Below are 17,971 nucleotides of genomic sequence, written 5' to 3'. Positions count from 1 at the left end.
CAGGACTAGTTTGGGATTAGGGTGTGGTGAACAGACCAATCTGGAGACATACTTTGGGAAACACTAAACTAGGATGATGTACCATATTTAACTGAGCAGGTGAGGATAGGTACTACATTGAACTGTATGGTGTACTTAATTGAGGGTAGGTTCTGGATTAAAGGGAGGGACCATTTCTCAGCAAGAGCAGTTGAGGTTTAGAGAGGAAGGAAGCCACCATGTGTAAGGGTAACATCATGTGTAAGGATAACATATGAGTATTTGAACAAGGGTAGAACCTGTTTTGACTAAGGGGAAGTACAGTTGGCCCTCTGTATCCGAGGGTTCCACATCCGTGGATTCAACCAACCTTGGATTGAAAATATTTGAAAAAAAAATTCCACAAAGTTCCAAAAAGTAAAACTTGACTTTTCCAAGTGCTGGCAACTATCTACATACCATTTACGTTGTATTTACAACTATTTACACAGCACTGACTGGTGGATTAGGCTTTTTTGTTTGTTTGTTTTTGCGGTACGCGGGCCTCTCACTGTCGTGGCCTCTCCCGTTGTGGAGCACAGGCTCCAGACGCGCAGGCTCAGTGGCCATGGCTCACGGGCCCAGCCGCTCCGCGGCATGTGGGATCTTCCCGGACCGGGGCACGAACCCGTGTCCCCTGCATCGGCAGGCGGACTCTAAACCACTGCGCCACCAGGGAAGCCCGGCAGGTGGATTCTTAACCACTGCGCCACCAGGGAAGCCCATGGATTAGGTTTTTTAACCAGTCTAGAAGATGACTTACAGTAGATGGAAGGATGTGCGTAGGTTACATGCAAATACTGTGCTGTTTAATATACGGGACTTGAGCATCTAAGGATTTTGGTATCTACGGGGGGTCCTGGAACCAATCCCTTGTGGATACCGAGTGACAGTATACTATATTGACTAATTGTATTTAACTAAGGACGTGTTCTATTTTTTAACGAATTGAGTTAGGCATTGCATTTAACTAGGCATTTCACCAAAGGGAAGGCACCGTCTTCAAGTGAGCAGAAAACGAGGGCCCTGTACCTTCCTCTCCATGGCACACAGAGACAGGAGGCTTGACATCACCCCAGGAAATAGAATACCCCTTTCTAGAGGCTTCCTCCATAGCAAAGACTGGTCTTTAACTACCCCTGGCAACTCTCTGACCTACAGTGGATGTGCCCACGGGAAGTTCATTCAGGCTCCAATGGGAGGCCATGGCTAACCTGCCCCCAAGGGCTGGGACCCAGAACTGGGGGGATTCCCAGGACAGCACACTGGAGAGGGAGAAGAAGATGAGCGCCAGAACAGGCTTGCATGACTGTTTTTATTCCAGCCACCAGATCTGCCCCAATAAAGAGCTCCCAGACCCTGCCTCACCTTCCAGGCAGGGGCCTGGAGTCAGGGCAGAGGGACCTGCTGCTCCTGTCCCTGCAGAAGGAGGCCGACACGGAGTCTGGGCTTCCTGGTGACCACTCAGGCTCCTCCCGCCGCCTGTCCCTGTGGGGGCTGATGATGGGCTACCTCGTCCAGGCTGGGGGCGGGATCTCAAAGTCACCCCCTGAACAACGCTCCCTTGAGGATGGGGGACCGGCCCTGGACACCTCGTGTCTCCGGGTGAGGAAGTCACGGTCCCTTGTCCATCAGGCCTGCTGCCGCTCTCCGCCCCGCGGGGAGAGGACGTGGGTGCCCCTCGCCACCCACTGGGGGCCCGGAAGGGGGTTCTCTGCGAGCCGTTCCTCCCCTTGGCCTCAGGCCAGCAGGCGGCTGTACTCGGCCAGGGCGGAGGACTTTTTCACCCCGTCCCAGATCCGGGCGGCGTAGTGGAACCTGTGAGGGGAGGTCAACAGTCAGAGCTGCCCTGGCTGTGGCCCCCTCATGACCGTAACGCCTGGGATACAGGGAAGATGCCAACGCCGATGCTAGGTGACCTGATCCCCTCACCTCCCCCAGGGGAAGCGAAGGTGAAGTCCTCGAGCGCCCACCTCTGGGCCCAAACGGCTTCCCGCTCCACTCAGTGCTGGCCTTTGTGGGTAGGGGTCTATCTCTATATCCCTCCAGAGTCTTGTGATGATCAGAAACGTCTAGCAGCTGCATAACCCCCCACCTCCCAAATTCTCCCCTCCCCGCTGGGCCCTGGTTTAGACCAAAGAGAGAAACAGAGCTCCAGAGTGGCTTCCTGCTGTGTCTGCACTCCCTGCCCCTTCTGCCCACAGCCGACTGCAGACAGACCCAGGGGAGCCAAGCTGCAGCTACTTCTCAAGTTTCTGTTTCTCTGGAAAATGAGATGAGGCAGCCCCGGGTCTGTGGCAGCACTGCTGTGGGCTCTGGGCATAGAGAGCCACGTAGAGTCGTGGCTGGGGAGGCAGCGCAGGGCTTTGTGAAGGAAGGTGGAGAAAGCCAGAGGCAGAGGCTCCCAGTGGAGGGGGCTAGTCGGGGGAGGGGGGGCCTGGAGAACGCGGCTCCCGTGGTTCCCGACAGCTTTCCGCTTTCCTCTCCGGTGCAGCTATGCTCTCTGCACTCAGGGCCTCAGAATAAATCTTTAAACTTGACTGGGCTCACTGGCCCTACTCCTTGCAGTCAAGGGACACCCAACCACAGTGCATGACCTTGCCACGTGACACTTCCTTCTCTGAGGCTGAACCTCCCCACTAGTAAAACTGGTGACAAGATCTACGCCCTCCCGGCTGATTGGGATTCAAAATCCCATGGAACGGCAACAAGATGGTAGCACTCATCAGTGCTCCAGGAAGGGAAGCTGAGGTGCGGAGAGACCTCCGAGACCCTCAACACGGTGGAGGTGGGGCCCTCACACTGACTCCTCTGCCGAGCGCTCTCACCAGTTCTTCTCGGTGAGGATCGTGTGTGACAGCTGCGGCCGGGCCATGGACATCACTTGGCTCCGGAGCTTGCTCACCAAGGACTGGAAGCTGGGGTGGCCTCGGTACCCAGGGAGCAGGGAGAAGAGGGGGCTGGAACTGGGTCCTGGAAAGTCAGAAGTTAGGAGGGGAGGCGAAGGGGGACAGCCCGCCGAGAGAGGCCCTTCGTCCCCGTCAACAGCATCCTGGCCTGCCAGGAGCGCCTGAGTTCAGCCCCGGCCCAGGTCCCCCCGTCCTTCCGTGACTCGGAAACGTGCTCCCACGGAAGGAAGGGTCTGAGCACCTTAGGGACAGGCTTGAGTCTCCCCTCAGACCAGGGCGGGTCCCTGTCACCCCCAGACCGGGGCAGCCTGTGTCTCCCTCCAACCAGGTGGGCCGTGTCTCCCTACGGACCAGATCCCCTCGAGGCGGAACCGTACCTGCTCTTGGGGGGGTTTCACTCTCTGCCTCGCTGTCCATGAAGGGCATCAGGAACAGATTGACCTCGGAGTCCAGGAAGTCGGGTGGGAGCCCAGGGAAGACGTTGCACTGTAACATGGACAGCGTACCTGGCGGAGGGAACCCGTGAGGCTGCAGGCACAGTGCTGCAGGGCCGGGGGAGGTATGCGCAGGGTGGTCAAGCTGGGGTCAGGGGATGGGTCTGGGGGCCGGGGCTTTGGGACTGGATTGGGAGCCAGAAGGCCACTGGCCAGCTTGGGGGGGGGGCTGGGGGACCCTCACCCTTGTACCGCAGGTGGGAGTGGGCCATGAGCTGGTCAATCATCAGGTGCATCTGCCGCAGCTTCCGAGGGCAGAAGTCCTCCCGGCGAGCTTTGTTCTGCAGGAAGACTGCGGGTGGGAGGAGACGGGGAGCTCGCGCTCGCCACTGCCACTCGCCACTCGCCACTCAGACTCCCCTTCTCACACCAAAGACCAGCCCTGCCCCTGAGTTCAGATCACTTGTATTTACATGATAAGTAACTTCCCTTTAGTACCAGGCCCTGTGCTGGGCAGCGCTGGGGACCCAGAGAAATGAGTCAGTCTGTTTCTGCCCTCAGGAAGTCCCCAGTCTGATGGCCACCTGCTCAGGAGCCTGGCAGAAAGACCAGGGGCTGGGCCAGGTGGAGGAAGCAGGGAAGACCCTGCCTGGGGTGTCATAAACGAGCCGGATCTTTGCAGAGGAGCAGTGCGTCAGAGCGCAGGGCAAGGACAGAGCGGACCAAGGATGCGCGAGTAGGGGCCCAAGCAGGGTGAACAGGGTGCGTGGCGCCACTGGGGCCGACGCCACACTCCCTGAGCCCCGTGCCATGGACCCAGAAGCAGGCAGACTAGGGTCCTGCCCCCAAGGGGCTCCCATTCTGATCGAGGGGCCAGAGCTGGACTCGGGGGTCACGCCCTGATGGCCAGGGGGACCCTCAGAGGAAGTGGCAGCTAATCCTTTTTGACTCTCCTCACAAGCCCCACAGGTGCTCCTCCCAGCGCCCCCTCCGCAGAGTACTCCCGGTTTCCGCCCCCCACTCTCCCCTGCCCACCAGTGCAGCCCCCGGAATGCCTCTCACCCAGGTGGGGGTAGTACTCAGTGCCTTCATCGGAGCCTGACGAGCTGCTGGACTCATGGCTGGGGGACGGGGTGGAGGGCTTCACCATCTCTGCTGTCTGGAGGAACCTTGGGGTTTGGGGTGACAGGTTGGTGCTCTGCTGCCGGCCCCCCCATATCCCACAGCCTGGGGAAGGAGGGGGCTCCCTTCACGGATCTGATTAAAGCTACAGCCACACTCAGAAAAATGCCACATACATACCGTATTCCTCACACAGTTTTAGGGAACCCAGAGACAACCCTCTCAGACACTGATCCCTGGACCCATGTCAACACGTATGTATTTTTTTAACGAGTTTATGCCATCAAGAAAAGTACTTTACTTTTTAGAGGAGTTTTAAGTTCATAGCAAAACTGAGTGGAAAGCAAAGAGAATTCCCACGGACCCTCCCCCCCGCCCCCAACACACAGCCTTCCCGCTTGGCAACATTCCCATGATCCTCCAGTGACACACCGTTGCCACCCGACGTCCGTGGCTTACATTAGGGCTCCCTCCTGGTGGTGTATGCTCTATGGGTTTTGACAAAAACCACATAAATCCACCACTTGTATCACACGAGTAGTTTCGGGGCCCAGAAATCCTCTCTGCTCCACCTATTCACCCCTCCCTCCCCCTCCCAACCCTGGCAGCCACTGATATTTTTACTGGTCTCCATAGTTTTGCCTTTTCCAGAACGTCACAGAGTTGGAATCATACAGTATGAAGCCTTTTCAAATTGGCTTCTTTCACTTAATAATCTCCATTTGAGGCTCCTCCATTGTCTTCCATGGCAGGACAGCGCATCTCTTTTTAACACCGAATAATATGCCATCGTGTGGATGTACCACAACTTATTTATCCGTTTATCTACCAAAGGACATCTTGGCTGCCCCCGGTTTTGGCAATTATGAATAAAGCTGTGCAGGTTTTTGTATGGATATAAGTTTCCAGTTTATGCTATTTTAAAGTAATTCTTCCAAATATATAAAAGTATATATAAAAGTAAATAAAATAAACCTGAGATAAGGGCTAACGGGATCTGATAAACTATGGCCCTTCTCCTCGTACAGACACGTACACAAAGCAATCTGGAGTGACTGAGGGGGGCGGGAAGGGACGACAGAGTGGAAGCTTCCCTCAGACCAGCCCGGGGTCCCTGATCTCAGGACTCAGCTGAGGGGGCCGCAGGGCAAAAGCGCCTCTGAGCCTATAAGCAGCTACTATGCGCCCAGATTGCACGGGCACCTCCCTTCCAGGCCATCCCTAAATCGGCCACAAATATGGTATCCACAATTTCCAGGGATTCACCTGCTCTGGGGAGGCCACCTGTAGACTCTGGCTTAAAACCGAGGCTCTGCAAGGGCCAGCCTGAGGCCACACCCCACCACAATGTGACCTCCACAGGGCAGCCTGTGTTACCTGTTTGTTCACACCTGTATCCCCAGAGCCCAGGACAGAGACCAGCCTATGTAAATGCCCAATATATTTGTCTTTTGAATGAATTCCAACAGACGACGGTGGTAGGAGGGGGTGTTTCAGAATGAAGTCACTTAGATCTGGTCACAACAGCCGGCTCCCCCAGCAGCTTGTTTTTTTACTGTTGGCCAGACCCTCAGCTCCCACCCACCCCCAGAGTTACTAACACAAACCTTAAGCTCCCACTTAATCTACTGCTTACTAGGCACCAGGTGCTGTGCTGAATGCTTTACATTCTTTAACTCACTTCATCTGCAGGACACCGTTTGCCTATGAGGAAGTGTGGAAAAAGCAACCGCTCGCCTAACAAGTACTGGGATTCAAACACAGGGCTGCCTGACTCCGGAGACATCTGCTTCCTTCAGCTCGGCTCTCCCCTCCCCACAAGCTCCCGTTCCTTCCATCTGTCTGTCTGGGCCCCGTGCCCAGGGCTGCTGGCCTCCCCACAGCTACCTCCTGGGGCCTGAGGCCAAGAGGATCGGAGCCAGTCCTATCTGGGGGCATTTCTGGAACCTCCAGCTGCTTCAGGCAGTACTCCTGCCAGATCCTGACTCCCTCCCTTCCCTGCCCACCAGGGACCCGCGGGAATGGCACCTACGCCTGGAGATGGACCACAAGGCTCTAAGGAGCAGTTCCTCAGCGTGCTATTTATTCAACAAACTTGTTAAATATCCACCTTGTGCCAGGCACTGTGTGAGCCACTGGGGCTTACATTCTAACGAGGGAGACAAGACCATAAAAAGGTCCACACCATCCTGTCAGGGAGTGATACGTGCAGTGAAGGAGAACACAGCAGGGTAAGAGCGGGAGAGTCACAGGAGAGGCAGTTAGCAGGTTGGGGAGGCCTCAGGGGCACGTGAAGGGCATGAGGGAGGGGGCCTGGCAGCCGCGGGGAGAGTGTTTCCAGCCGAGAGGTGAGGCGTGCAGAGGTCCTAAGCGCCACGAGGGACAGCCGTGGGGCCACCACACTTCTGATGGAAGGAGTGAGGCAAGTGCTGGGGGAGGTCAGGGCAGTGACCGGGACCACATCACGTAGAACCCTGTTAGCCATGCATGGGGAGGACCCTGAATTTTACTCTGAGTGATGTGCACAGTCCGTGGAGGGTGGTAAGTGTGTATGTGTGCTGAGAGAGGATTAGGTGGCAGTGATCCTCTCCAACTCACGTTTTCAAAGGGTCCCTGTGGCTGCCGTGTGGAAGTGGTGAGAGCTGTGCAAGTGGCTGAGTCTCGGGGCCCCCGTCCCTAGCCTGGCTCCGCTCCCGACAGCGCCTCACCTGTACAGGCTGAGGTCCGTGAACCAGTCCTGGACGACAATCACCACGTGGCAGACAGTGAAGAGGAAGGCAGCGATCTGGAGTGACTGAGGGGGGCAGGAAGGGACGACAGAGTTGAAGCTTCCCTCAGCCCAGACTGAGGTCCCTGATCTCAGGACTCAGCTGAGGAGGCCACAGGGCAAAAGCGCCTCTGAGCCTATAAGCACCTACTATGCGCCCAGATTGCACGGGCACCTCCCTTCCAGGCCATCCCTAAAATGGGCCAGGTGGCAATGATCAGCCCCTTTTTACACAGGCGGATACGGAGGCTTGAAGGGGGGATGATTTTGCCGAGAGGCAGAGCCAGGGGCTGAGTCAGGTCTGACTCTTGGTGCCGTCCTCTCCCTCCAGCTCTGGGGTACCCAGGGCTCTTATGAAGCAGAAACTAGCCTAACCCGTATCCACTAGCGCTCCATCCTGGACCACCAGGCCTGGCTCGGCCCCCTCACCTGCATCTCCACGTAGGTGTGGGGCAGGCTGTACTCTGGAGGCAGCTTGCGGTCGTTGTTGATGAGGTGGTCCAAGATGGAGGGGCTCAGGATGGGCTGGAGCAGGAAGACAGCAAGGTGTCAGGGAAGGGCCGCGGGTCAGGATCCCAGGGGACACGGCCACCAAGTTCCACCCGATGACTGCAGATACATCACCTCTCAGGACAAAATAATGTCAGATACACGGGCAGTTTCTAATTAGGAAAGAACTAGTCAGTGAGAGGAGGTGACAGAAAAAGAGTTTCAAAGCCGACACACTTTCCCCAGCCCTCTCACAAGTCCCCACTGCTCCCAAGTGCTGCGTGCCCCAGAAGAGCGCTCCTAGTGCTGGAAAATCGAACATCCACTTGAATGAGTCATGTCCCTGCGACACCCTTATTTTGTTGTTTCAAATGCTGTCAGGCCTTCCCTGGTGGCGCAGTGGTTGAGAGTCCGCCTGCTGATGCAGGGGACAGGGGTTCTTGCCCTGGTCCGGGAGGATCCCACATGCCGCGGAACGGCTAGGCCCGTGAGCCATGGCCGCTGAGTCTGCGCGTCTGGAGCCTGTGCTCCGCAACGGGAGAGGCCCCAACAGTGAGAGGCCCGTGTACCGCAAAAAAAAAAAAAAAAAAAAGTATCAAATGCTTTCAAAACTTCACTAGGATAATCACTCAGGTCAAATAACAATGGTTAATGTGAAGACTAGTGAGGATTTAAAAGGCTGCATCAGGGCTTCCTTGGTGGCACAGTTGTTAAGAATCCACCTGCCAGTACAGGGGACACAGGTTTGAGCCCTGGTCTGGGAAGATCCCACATACCGTGGAGCCACTAAGCCCGTGTGCCACAACTACTGAGCCTGAGTGCTGCAACTACTGAAGCCTGCACGCCTAGAGCCCGTGCTCCACAACGAGAAGCCACCGCAATGAGAAGCCCACGCACCGCAACGAAGAGTAGCCCCCGCTCGCTGCAACTAGAGAAACCCAGCACGAAGCAACTAAGACCCAACACAGCCAAAACAAACAAACAAACAAAGAACTGCATCAGTGGGTGTAAAAGAGTCATCTGTGAGCTCATCACCTTTTCTTAAAGGAACATCCCACTAAAAATACAAGAGGTTAAATTAGTGGATCATCTATCCACTTCTTCCTGCCCTGGATGGAATTAACTTTAAGAAAGAGGCTTGGGGCTTCCCTGGTGGCGCAGTGGTTGGGAGTCCACCTGCTGATGCAGGGGACACGGGTTTGTGCCCCGGTCCGGGAAGATCCCACATGCTGCGGAGCGGCTGGGCCTCTGAGCCATGGCCGCTGAGCCTGCGCGTCCGGAGCCTGTGCTCCGCAACGGGAGAGGCCGTGGCAGTGAGAGGCTCGCGTACCGCAAAAAAAAAAAAAGAAGAGGCTTTCCTCTTTGCTCTTTCATCAATCCAATGGCTCACTTTCTAAAACCCCAAACACTGCAGTGTTCCATTCTGTCTTTTTTCATTCATTCATTCATTCATTCATTTATTGCTTGCTTGTTTGCTTGCTGCATTGGGTCTTCATTGCTGCTCGTGGGCTTTCTCTAGTTGCGGCGAGCGGGGGCTACTCTTCCTTGTGGTGCGCGGGCTTCTCATTGTGGTGGCTTCCTTGTGAAGCACGGGCTCTAGCTGCAAGGGCTTCAGTAGTTGTGGCTCGCAGGCTCTAGAGCACAGGTTCAGTAGTTGTGGCACATGGGCTCAGTAGTTGTGGCTCGAGGGCTATAGAGCACAGGCTCAGTAGTTGTGGCGCACGGGCTTAGTTGCTCCACGGCATGTGGGATCTTCCTGGACTGGGGCTCGAACCTCTGTCCCCTGCACTGGCAGGCGGATTCTTAACCACTGCACCACCAGGGAAGTCCCTTCCATTCTGTCTTGTTCTAACTTCTGCTCTGCCCCATGGGGGCCCCGGACCAGCCCGCAGCTGGTTCAGCTCGGCACAAGGTCTCGGTGGTCCTGTCACAGGGCCTGGCACACAGGTCTCACACCACATTTGTGGAAGGTTTTCCACCCATCAATGTGTACGGTGGCCAGAACTTTGTTCCACGAACATTCATTGAGCATCAGCTGTGGGCCAGGCCTCTCCCTGAGGAGCTGCAGACCGGATAGGAGCGGGCACAGAATGCAAGAACCAGATTGTGGTAAGCCACGTGCTGCGCTGGGAGGTGCACATGGGTGCACATGGGCACCGGTGGGCGCTCAGAGGAGGGGGAGGCTTCCGGGAGGAGGCAATGCCCTTGTGGAGTCTTCAGGGAGGAGAAGGCAACAGCCAAGCAACAAAGCAAGGGGAGAGAGAATGTTCTAATGGTGACGATGCTGACAGCCAAGAGTACTGAGAACCCACTTCATGCCAGGACTTCACCTGTGTTAATTCACTGACACCTCACAGAAACCCCACGAGGGAGGCAATGTTGTTTTTCCCACTGAAGAAAACCGAGGAGTGGAAACGTTAAACAACTTGGCCAAGGTCGCAGAGCTCAGGAGCGAGACTATGGCAAGGCTTGGAGGTGTGTATGGTGGGGCCCGTGTCTACATCAGAGAGGGGAGTCCAGGGAGTCTGACAGGCGAGCCGCACAGGCCCCGGCTGCCTAGCTAAGGAACAGGGATCTTGGAGAAGCTGAGGAAAGCTGCCAGGTAACGCAGGACAGGCCAGCTCTTGTGACAGTGAGGCGCCTGAAGGCTCGCCACGCACCATCCCGTGCCCAGCACTCTGCCTGGACTGTTCCACTGACTCCCTGCAACCCTCCTATGAAGCTGAGAAAACTATCACCCCCATTTACAGATGAAAAAATGGAGGTGGGGGGGTTAAAACTTACTTAAAGGCCAGCTCTGGCTGTAGACTGACTCCAGGGCCCACACTTCCAACTGCTATGCTATAAGATTCTTTAGGCTCCTGTGTACACGGATGGATGGGAGTGGAGAGGGGGTGAAATCTGACAAGAAGAGACTAAGGGCCAAAAAGAGACACAACTTGCCCAAAGGCACTAGCATGTCCGTGGCTTGGCCGAAGCCCCATGGAATCCAAGCAAGGTTCTGGCTTAAACACATTTGGGGATGAAGCTGAGTGCTGCACGCAGCAGGGTGGCGTGAGTGGGGGTCAGCACCTGCGTGTCCAGGAAAACGATCCGCTCCTGGGTAATGAAGAAGTCAATGCCACTGGTCTGGTTGCCCCCTCGTTCCTTCATTTCGGCGCTCTGGGCCCGGAAGACATAGGCCCTGTGGAAAGGAGCAGGTGGGGGCATTAGAGGTCAGGTTCTTGGCCTTTGCCGCCTCCAGAGTGTGGCCCTGTGAGTGAGACCATGAGATGTGATTCCCCGCCTGCCCGCAAAGCCTTCCATTCATGGCCCCTGCTGCCTAGGGGGCTGTGTTTTATATCACATGACTTCATCCCTACCCCTACCCATAGGTAGACCTGTTAAGTCTTAACAAAATCAATAGACTGAGGTGTTTAAGAGCAAGGACTTTGCTGCACTGCTGGGATTCAAACCCCAGCTCTGCCTCTTCCTGGCTGTGTGGCTTTGAATAAGTTCCTTAATCTCTTTCTCCTCGGTTTCCTCGTCTGTAAAATGGGGACAACAATAGTCTCAATCTCTCAGAGTGACTGTGAGGTTAATATACATAAAGCGCTTAAAAGAGTGCCTGATACACGATGATATAAAATAGCTAGCTATTAATTATCAAGTGTACCTGCCATGTGCCAGGTATGGGACACACAGCACTGAATACTCTCCACCCCATGGTGAGAGGGTGCGGGGCATCCAGGCTCCCAGTTCTTGCCCTGACTGGAGCGCTTTCCCTGCTCCCCCTCCTCAGCGTCTGCTTGTTCTCAAATGGCCCCTTGACCAGCTGATTTATACAGGAACCTGGCCCCAGCCACCTCCCCATAACCCCTTCCTGTTTGATTATCATCTTCTAATGTGCTTGTTTATTAGCTCCCCATTAAAATGCAAGCCCCACGGGGACAGAGATTTTTGCCACTTTTGTTTACTGTTGTAGCCCCAGCACCCAGGACAGGGCCTAGCCCGTGGTAAACACCCAATAAATATTTGTTGAACTGAAGCAGGGAGACCAGTTAGGAGGCTCCTGGCCTCCTCCAGGGGAGATGGCAGTGGCCTGGACCAGGAGATGGGCGTGGAGGAGAGGAGCAGATGAATTCTCAAGATAATTAGGAGGTAAAACTTATGAGACCTGGTGACAAGAGTTGGTACCAACGTCTGCCATGTCACAGGCGGACCTGCCTCAGAAGGACACATTAGGCCGACAGGATTCTAGCTCAAGTATCTGAGCCGACGGCCACAGGGAAGTTTTGCTAGTTGGGGGTGGAAGCTGAGATGGAAAGGATGCCGGCCAAGAGAGCTGCAGCTGTGCCAGAGCGGGGCCCAGCTGAGCTGAGGTCATGAGTGAGCAGAGAAGAGTGGGGACGGAGCCGACCTGGGAGGCGGGGCACCGCAGCTCGGGGTCTGGTGATGTACGTTCTCACCACAGGGGTTCTTAACCTGTTCCGGGTTTCCCTCAGGCCCCTCTGAGAGCTGGTGGGAACTATGGACACTTTCCCTAGAAGAGAAGCCTGACTGTAAATGTGTGTAGAATCCTGCATATACCGTTCGGGGGTTCATGGACCCCTGAGGCCCATCCATGGTGTCCAGGGTGACATCACCGACTTTATAAAAACCAAACTCCTATGCTTTAAGATAACCCTAAGTGGCCACAACCCCTGCTCACCCCCCACCTTGATTCTTCCCTAATTAGACTGTCTGTGTTCCCTACCTGACTCCCCAATCCCTGCCTTTCCCTCTTTCCTTCCCTGCCCTCAGTTTGGGGCTCTAGTGCTCAAGCTCCCTCCTCCCCCAAAGGACTCCCTCCTTTACCTTCACAATCATACCCTGTCCTTACTCAGCAAGGCAGGACTGAGGCTGGTCTAGAACCCACGCCCTTCACCCAGGTCTCCTGTCCCAGTGTTTCCCAGGCCACATCAGCCACATCCTGTGAGCACTCGCTCTGTGCCAAGTTCTTGTTAACTTTTGCCTTCCCGATCTTGTCTCATCCTCCAAAAATGCACTTTACAGATGAGAAAGTGAGATACCAGGAGGTGAAGGGACCTGCCCAAGACCAGCCAGCTGGTGAGCGGCAGGGCTGAGACTGGGGTGAACCTAAATCCAAAGACTTAACGGATGCGCCATGCCAGCTCCTGGCTGGTCCTGTCCATTTGCTGGAACGAGGAAGGGAGGGAGGGAGGGAGGTACAGGATTGGTGTCCTTGGAGCTACACGAAAGTTTGGTCCAGACTGGTCACCATCCTCATCTGACAGAGACATTGAGGTCAAGGTAGGGGAACACCACACACCACCTGCAATATCCAGGCCCACCCTCCCCTGACCTAGGTGGGTGCCACCTCCCTTGCAGACCCAACGTCCCCCTCACCTCTGGTCCTCCTCAGGAGTGTTGGCTGACAACAACGACATAACCATGGACTTGCCTGTCCCCTGGAGGCCCAGGACACCAACCACCAAGACATCAGTCTGATCCAACAGGTACTGCGGGAAGAGGCAGGAATGAGACCCTCAAAAATCTGTCGGTTGATGGAGTGGGAGTGAGGAAGGGGCCCTAAAGACTTCCATGGCTCGCCCACCTACCTTCTCAGATATAAAGAAAAACGTTTGTGCTCCAAATCCCCTCAACTGGGCAAAGGGAGGGGGAAGGGGGGTATATGGAACGTTCTGGGCACAAAGAACAGCATTTGTGAGAGCTCCAACGCAGAAAAGAGCCTCCCTGGTCAAGAAGGTACTAGGAAGTCAGAGTGGCTGGAACACAGAGGAAAAGGGGCGCCTGACTTTGGGGAGAAGGGGAGAGGCATAGGAACAAAAGGATGGGTGGAAGAAGCCAGGACTGGGTAACTGAGGGCCACTGGAGCAGACTCCTGGGAGGCTTTGGGCTTCAGGCAGGTTGGGAAAACATGGGAAAGCGTGATAAAGGCAGCAGTAAGCAGGAAGGGGAGACCAGCCCGTCCTGGCTCTGTCTGTGGGGTTTAAGAGTCCTACAGAATCCTGAGACCTTCACCTCCGGGCTGCCAGCTCTGCTGATTTTCACCACCAGGGGGCATAAGAGACACTCCTCAAGGAAAAGAGTCATGTCCTCAATGTGGCTGCTGCACCTTAGAATCATCTGGAGAGCTCTAAAAAAACCCCTCTAATCCTGGGCTGAACCCTAGACCCACTAAAGCAGACTATCGAGGGCTAGCCCAGTTCAATATGGTAGACACTGACCACATGTGGCTACTTAAATTTAAATTAATTAAAATTAAACAAAACTACAAATGAGTTCCTCAGTTATACGATCCACGTTTGGGGATTTGTGGGTAAGTGCTCTATAGCAGGGCCTGGACAGCGGCTCTTTTTTTTTTTTTAAAGCTTCCCAGTTGATATCAACATGAGAGTGGTAACAGATGGGCCTGGTTATGTTGTTAGTAAATCCAAGCTGTTGGAGAAGGAGAGGGAGCATACCTGGGAGAATCTGAGTAATGTGACAAGCCTGGGAGGGAAAAAACAGGACGGGGGGAAATGAAGACTGGGACACTGGAAGTAGATATGATGGTCCAGAGGTGTGAGGTGTGGACTACAGTGAGGGCTGTTGGGATGGAGGCGAACCTCCGGGGGCTAACATTCAAACCAGTTCACACTGGTACTGCATGGGTCTTGACCAATCAGGAGGAGGACTGGAGCAGGCCCAGGAGGCTGCCCTGCTGCGTGCGAGAGCGGGCAGGAGATCCCAGGGCCTCTGCGGTGGTAATGGGTCCCTCTCCGCCAACCAGTATCAAAGTATTTCAGCATTTTAGCAACCAGCACAGCTGAGCTAGTGTAAGCCACTGAAATTCGGCCCGGCTAGGTGAGAACGTTCTGATCCATTCTCTCACTGCTGCCATTGCCCGAAAGCTGTCTAGTCTGGTGCTGCCTGCCAAGGAGCTGGGGGGCGGGGAGGAGGTGAGGGTGTGGGGCCCGGAGAAGGTCGAGCAGGGAGAGAGCCCTGACCCCCCAGTACCTCAATGGCACTGTCGCACCAATTCATCTGGTCATCCACCAACTTGATGCTGTGCTTCATGCGCTCTGGGGGCAGCAGTTTGGCCTGGCCCACGACAGCTGCAGACAAGGACGTGCTGACGGTCTGTGCGAGGGGGTTCCGGCTCCCAACCAGATCCCGCCCGGCCCCAACTCACGGTCCATGGCTGCCGGCGCGGCAGTCCCCATGCCCCGGTTCTGGATCTGGTACACAGGCTGTGTGGGTCTCTGCCCCTCCTTCTCCCCCTTGGGTGGCGCAGGGGCTGCAGGGGGTGGTGGGGCAGTGCCCTCGGGGGTGGAGGCATTCGCTGTGGCCGCAGGCCCTTTCCCCTCCTCCCGTGGCTTCATGAGGACAATGGGCTTCTCAAGAGGGGCTGGGGCAGGCGGGGCGGCAGGGGCCGTTGGAGTCGGTGGCTGCTTTGACTACGGGCGTGAGAAGGTTCCGGTCAGTGGAGAGATCCTTGCCCTAACTGCTCCCAGCCTCCCCTTCCAAAGTCTTCCCCACTCACCCGCTCTGCTGGAGGCTTTGAGAGGATGATGGGGGTTTTCTGCATGACCGCCGTGCTTGTCTCTTCGCTGCCATCCTGTGGTGAGGGAGGGCAGTTACTCAGGAGTGACTCCCCTAGCTCCCTGGACACCCCTCTAAGTGTCAAGTATCATTCTAAACGCCTTCAGACATAAACTCCTCCAATCCTACCAACAGCCCTGTGAGAGATACCTTTATCCCCATTTTTCAAATGAAAAAACTGAGATCCAGAGAGGTTAACTGGCTTGCCCAAGGCCACACAGCCAATTAAGCAGTGGAGCCAGGACTTGAAGCCAGACAGCCGGGTTCCAGAACCACGCTGCCAGCCACTCCACTCAGCTGCCTTTGCTAGACAAGCCCAAGCAGAAGGCGCTGGGGCTTTGGAGCGAGAGAAATCTGCATTTGAACTTGGCCTTGGCTTTTGTTGGTTGTGAGAACACGGATAAGGAATCACCCTCACTTAGGCCCATTTGCTCATCTGGCGAATGGGGATAGGAATTCCTTCCTCACAGGACTGTTAAGAGGCTGAAAGTAGACAGGACTCACAAACCGTCCACGGAGCACTGGGCACGTGGCAGGTGCACAGTATCTAGAGCTGCTCTCCTGACAGCCCTGCTGTCCCAACCTCCGCTCCTCAGCCCCACCCGGGCTCGCCAAGTCAGCGGACTGATTCCCATGCCTTACCCTCTTCACGCCTCTTCTGTCTCACCCCCACCTGCCTAAGAAAGGGGAGAGACCTGAGTTTGAATCCTGTTCCTTCTGTGGTACCCTGAGTAACCCTGGGAGAGTCCTGACCCTTCAGTAGGTCTGTTTCTTCACCTACATATTGAGGATACTTATTTAAATCCTGCTCACTCACTGGCCTATGACGAAGGACAAACCAAAGGATGTGAACGTGCTTTGCAAAGAACAGGTGAGGGTGAAGAGATGAGGATGGATAGGAGATACAGTCAGGAGGCACCATGTACAGCACTGGTGCCCGATGGGCGTGGGGGTGACCAGGATGAGACCTGATGGGCCGTCACTAGTAGCGGGAGGAAGAGAATTGGCAGGAAGACGCTGAGGTCAGCAGGAGACATGGAGGACGTGAGGAGTCCATTGGCCAGTTAGGAGGCTGCCAGGGTCTCAAAGACAAGACATCTGGGAGCTGCTTGTTCAGGGACTGAAGCTGAAGGTGCAGGAGGATGGTAACATTCCCCAGAAAGATGTGTGTGGAAGGAGGAGAGACTGCGTGTTGTCATTTATGCTGTGGCCCAAGGGAAGGAGTAAGCAAGAGCCAAGCTCACTGTGAATAAATTTCCTTCATGATTTTTGCAGTTTTATGGCTCAGAAACTGTCCCAACCATTATCTTCTTCCACTCCCCCCCCCCCAAATAAACAGCCCTTAGAGGTGGGCAGGGCCCTGGAGAAAGAACCTGGGAGGCAGGCTGTGGCAGTGAGTCACCTACACACAGGAGAGGAGCAAGGCTGGACCGGGCCCACAACGACGCTCCCGACTCCCGATTCCCGGTCCAGGACACTCTACAGCAGACACAGTGGTGCTGCGCCTGAGGCTCACTTGGATTCGGGTTCAAGGCCTGGCCCCAAAGCTTATTGACTTGTGACTTTGGGTAGGTCCCTTCCCCTCTAAGACTCATTTCCTCATTAGTGAAAACTGCATCTATCATAGGCTCTACTTCATGGGACAGCTGCAGGAGCTCAGCAAGACCCAAAGGATGGAAAGCACTCTGCAGAGCACCAGCACACTGCACACTGCTCAATAAACAAAAAAGGCTGCTATTATGACACAACTCTGGAAAACAGGGGCTTCTGGCACCTCTCAGCTCAAACCCCCATGCCAATTCCAGTCAGTGACATCCAAAGTTCTTTCCAAGGCCTATCAGGTCCCACATGATCTGGCCCCAGTTTCCTCTCTGATCTCATCTTCTATCACTTCCCCTTCTTCATCCACTGCAGCCACGCTGGCCTCCTGGCTACTCCTTGAACACACCAGATATAAGGCCTCAGGGCCTTCGCATTTGCTGTTCTTTCTGTTTTGAATGCTCTTCACTCAGATTCTGTCAGGACTTGTCCCCTTGCCTCCTTCAGGTCTCTGCTCAAAAGTCAGCTGTTCAGAGAAGCCTTCTCTGACTGCTTCATCTAAGACAGCCCCTTTATCACTCTGAGCGCAGTCCGTTTTGTCAACAGTTATATCCCCAGCATCTAGATGAGGGCCCGGTGCCTAGCTGGTGCTCAATAAACATTGGTGGAATGAGTGGACACATGAATGCTGCCCTTGGGCCCAGATACTCACCCGTCTCTCTCTGTCCCAAGGTGCAGTGTAGTCCCTCTCCCGACCACCAGGCCCGGAGAGATTCTGGGGGCCGCCAGGGCCGGGCTCCTTCCACCGCCGCCGCCTGTCTATCCCATAGAGCCCAGGCTGACTGTGCCCAGACTCAGACATGGTCACCTATGGGTAGAAAGAGGTTGATTCCAGGATGAAAGAAGTCTCTCCCCACTCTATCTGGCTTACCCTGGACTATAAGGCACTTCCTTTCAAGAGAGCTCTGTGGCTGTGGCAGTGACTGCCAGCAGGATCTCAATAGCCATTCTTCACTACTTCCAAAGAAATAAAACCCTCAGTTCTGAGCTGGACACCTGGCTATCCAGAATACACTTCTCAGCCTAGTCTGCAGTTAGCTGCGGCC

General features: G+C 55.3%; 1 protein-coding gene across 1 annotated transcript; it reads right to left on the bottom strand.

The window, feature by feature from the left end:
• Positions 1-1,325: 1,325 nt before the first annotated feature.
• On the bottom strand, positions 1,326-17,733 carry SMG9 (SMG9 nonsense mediated mRNA decay factor). Its single transcript, XM_082676895.1, has 13 exons — positions 17,578-17,733; positions 15,268-15,342; positions 14,917-15,181; positions 14,742-14,839; positions 13,128-13,240; positions 10,812-10,923; positions 7,680-7,775; positions 7,192-7,277; positions 4,424-4,530; positions 3,606-3,713; positions 3,305-3,433; positions 2,847-2,991; positions 1,326-1,836 (listed from the first exon to the last, which is right to left on the bottom strand). Exons 1-13 carry the CDS (start codon positions 17,725-17,727, stop codon positions 1,758-1,760), a joined length of 1,563 nt encoding a protein of 520 aa, XP_082533021.1. The 5' UTR covers positions 17,728-17,733; the 3' UTR covers positions 1,326-1,757.
• Between the last annotated feature and the right edge of the window lie 238 nt (positions 17,734-17,971).

The sequence above is a fragment of the Grampus griseus genome, assembly GCF_964374135.1.
Source record: "Grampus griseus genome assembly, chromosome: 19".
Classification (NCBI taxonomy): Eukaryota; Metazoa; Chordata; class Mammalia; order Artiodactyla; family Delphinidae; genus Grampus; species Grampus griseus.
Note: the sequence above shows the minus strand (reverse complement) of the source record. Positions and strands in the feature narration are given on the sequence as shown.

Excerpts from the sequence above, each read along its gene's own strand:
- SMG9 (XM_082676895.1), bottom strand. The coding sequence starts at position 17,727 with ATGTCTGAGTCTGGGCACAGTCAGCCTGGGCTCTATGGGATAGACAGG. Across the intron at positions 14,840-14,916 it reads CGCGCCGGCAGCCATGGACC|CTGTCGTGGGCCAGGCCAAA; the intron begins GTGAGTTGGGGC and ends CCTTGTCTGCAG. Across the intron at positions 10,924-13,127 it reads ACTCCTGAGGAGGACCAGAG|GGCCTATGTCTTCCGGGCCC; the intron begins GTGAGGGGGACG and ends TCCTTTCCACAG.